The 2,536-nt window shown below is 36.1% G+C and overlaps 1 protein-coding gene across 2 annotated transcripts in view; it reads right to left on the reverse strand.

Moving 5' to 3' along the window:
- The window catches only part of PAM (peptidylglycine alpha-amidating monooxygenase), a 306,825-nt gene that overhangs the window by 126,305 nt on the left and 177,984 nt on the right, over window positions 1-2,536 (reverse strand). For both annotated transcript variants that reach the window (XM_006872314.1, XM_006872315.1), the window contains exon 11: window positions 2,234-2,337. In XM_006872314.1, the coding sequence (XP_006872376.1) occupies window positions 2,234-2,337 (104 nt within the window). The remainder of the gene's footprint in view (window positions 1-2,233; window positions 2,338-2,536) is intronic.

Consider the following 2,536-nt stretch of genomic DNA (forward strand, 5'->3'; position numbering starts at 1 on the left):
TTTGGACAGATTATCAGGAGGAACCAACCAGTCCCTGGAGAATGACTTCATGCTAGGTAAAGTGGTGGGTCAGTGAAAAAGAGAAAGACCCTCAACAAGATGGATTGGTACTGCAGCAGCAGCAGCAATGAGCTCAGGCTAACAATAATAATGAGGATGGTTGAGGCCCTGGCAGTGCTTCCTTCTGTTGTATATAAGGCCACTATGAGTTGAAACCAATTCGATGGCACCTAACAAGAAGAACTGAAAGTAATACCCTTTCCTTCAAATCTAATTACATATACTTTTGTCAACCTTTTTATTACCATTTCCTGTAAGTCAGTAAATTCATTACTTTCCTCAAGTTTCTTTCCCAAATTTATCAGATGTATACAAAGCAATACTGTTGGAGAAGTATAATATAAATTCATATTTTTTCTATTATTAGTATTAAAATTGATGCTCACCAATATAAAATCTCTCTGAGTGACATAAAGAATTGCATTTCATTAGCTCAAAAGCCATATATTCATACCTACACCAGTAGTAGTTTCCTCTTCCACTGACAACAAATAGTGTTGCTGTCTTAACAAACATCTTCAGTGAATCTAACGTCTATTTTCACCTGGCTACTTTCTGTAACATCTCTTTGATCTAGAGATAAATAATTTAAAATTCTAGCTTCTAGGTGGCATTAGTAAATATTTTATCACCTAATTTAACATGGAAAGACGGTTTCTTGATTATTTTCTAACAAAAAGTATGACGCTTTATCTTTCATTTTTTATTTAGGTCAACATTTTTTGAAAGCTCATAGTGCTTCAAACGTTTATTTAGTGTTACAAAATGTACTTTAAAGAAGGCTTAGTATTTTGGAAAATATTTAAGAATTCTGATATTCACTTTGGAATATAATAATAATAATAATATAATAGATGAAAAACTGGACAACTATTAAATATATTTTAGTATTTAATAGAGAGAGAAATAGGTCTTATGGTTCTGATTATTTAATGTTGTTGTGTGCTTCCAAGTACATTCCAACTCATAGTGATGATATAGGACACAGACAAATTGTCTCATAGGGTTTCATAAGATGTAATTGTTATAGGGGAGTTCTGATGTGGCACTGTGGGTTAAGGCGCTGGACTGCAAAGTTGGCTTGAACTGCAAGTTCAGCAGTTCAAGCTTACAAAAAGCCTATACTGGGTTGCTATGGGTCAGACAAGATCACTGTGGGTAGGAACCAACGCGATGGCACTTAACAATAACAACAATTTTTACAGGAGCAGATTGTTATTTATTTTCTCCTGAGCAGCCTTTGGTTGAGTTTCTACCCCTGACCTTTTAGTTAGCATCCAAGTGCTTAACTACTGTAAGGGATCTTGTTGTTGTTGTTGTTGTTAAGTGCCATTGCGTCAGGATCCTGTATATGGTTTCAGAGGAGCAGATGGTGCGTTTAAACTGCTGTTAGCATTCCAACACTTATCCTACATTAAGATTCCTTATTATTTAATAGGCACTGTTAATGTGCAAGACTGCAGGGTCGGCGGTTCAAGCTTACCAACAACTTCTCGGAGACCCTATACAGGATCGCTATGGGTCTGAACCAATTCGATGGCACTTAACAACAATAACAAACCAGATGCAGAACCCATCTATTTGCCTAATTGGAACACAGGAAAAAAGGGCAAGAAGACTTTTTCATAACCATTATATTTTCCTTTATTAAGAAGAGTCTAAGAGAATATAGCGTAGTGGTTACGAATCGAGCTGCTAACTTCAGGATCAGCAGTTCGAAACTACCAGCTGTTCCGCGGAAGAAAGATGACACTTTTTGCTCCTGTAAAGATTTACAGCCTTGGAAACCCTGTACAGGGTCGTTATGAGTCGGAACCAACTCCATGGCACATAACAACAAGAGAATAATAGATACTCTGTAGTAGCTATTATTTGAGGGAGCTTCAAAAGTTCTTGGAAAAATGGAATGAAAAGATTATGGGATTTTTATGTAAACTTACTAAATGTTCCCCATATATTAAAGGTGTGATTGAATGTTTTTGGAATAAGCAGTTAGAAAGATGGCATAGAAAAATGGGCATTTTTCTTTTTTGAGGGGGCAGTATGTCCACATTACGCAGTTAAAAAATGGCAAGGATAAAACAAAGTGCAGCTCATTCACAAATACAACTGTCATCTATAATCATGCTTTACCAATGAAAATTCCCCAAATTAGACAATTTTAAGATCATACCCAATGTGAGTGGCTTCAGTCCTTCCTTCTCCAGTGAATACACATCTTGCTGCCAATATGTCACCAAAACTAACATCTACTGGGTGTTCCACAGGGTAAAAAGCCTGCCAAGAAGACAAACACAACAATTAAAATTACCAGTAAAATTCAGAACCCTAGACTCTTGATAATGTCAGGTCTGGAGCTCCCTTGCTAGGGAAGTTGAAGCTGCAGATGCACATAAAAAAATCACTTCTAGAGAAAAAAAGGGTTTATCTTCAACTTACTTAATTCTGGTTTATATCACATTTTGAAAAAAATAAT

Source organism: Chrysochloris asiatica, unplaced genomic scaffold (assembly GCF_000296735.1).
Source record: "Chrysochloris asiatica unplaced genomic scaffold, ChrAsi1.0 scaffold00193, whole genome shotgun sequence".
Classification (NCBI taxonomy): domain Eukaryota; kingdom Metazoa; phylum Chordata; class Mammalia; order Afrosoricida; family Chrysochloridae; genus Chrysochloris; species Chrysochloris asiatica.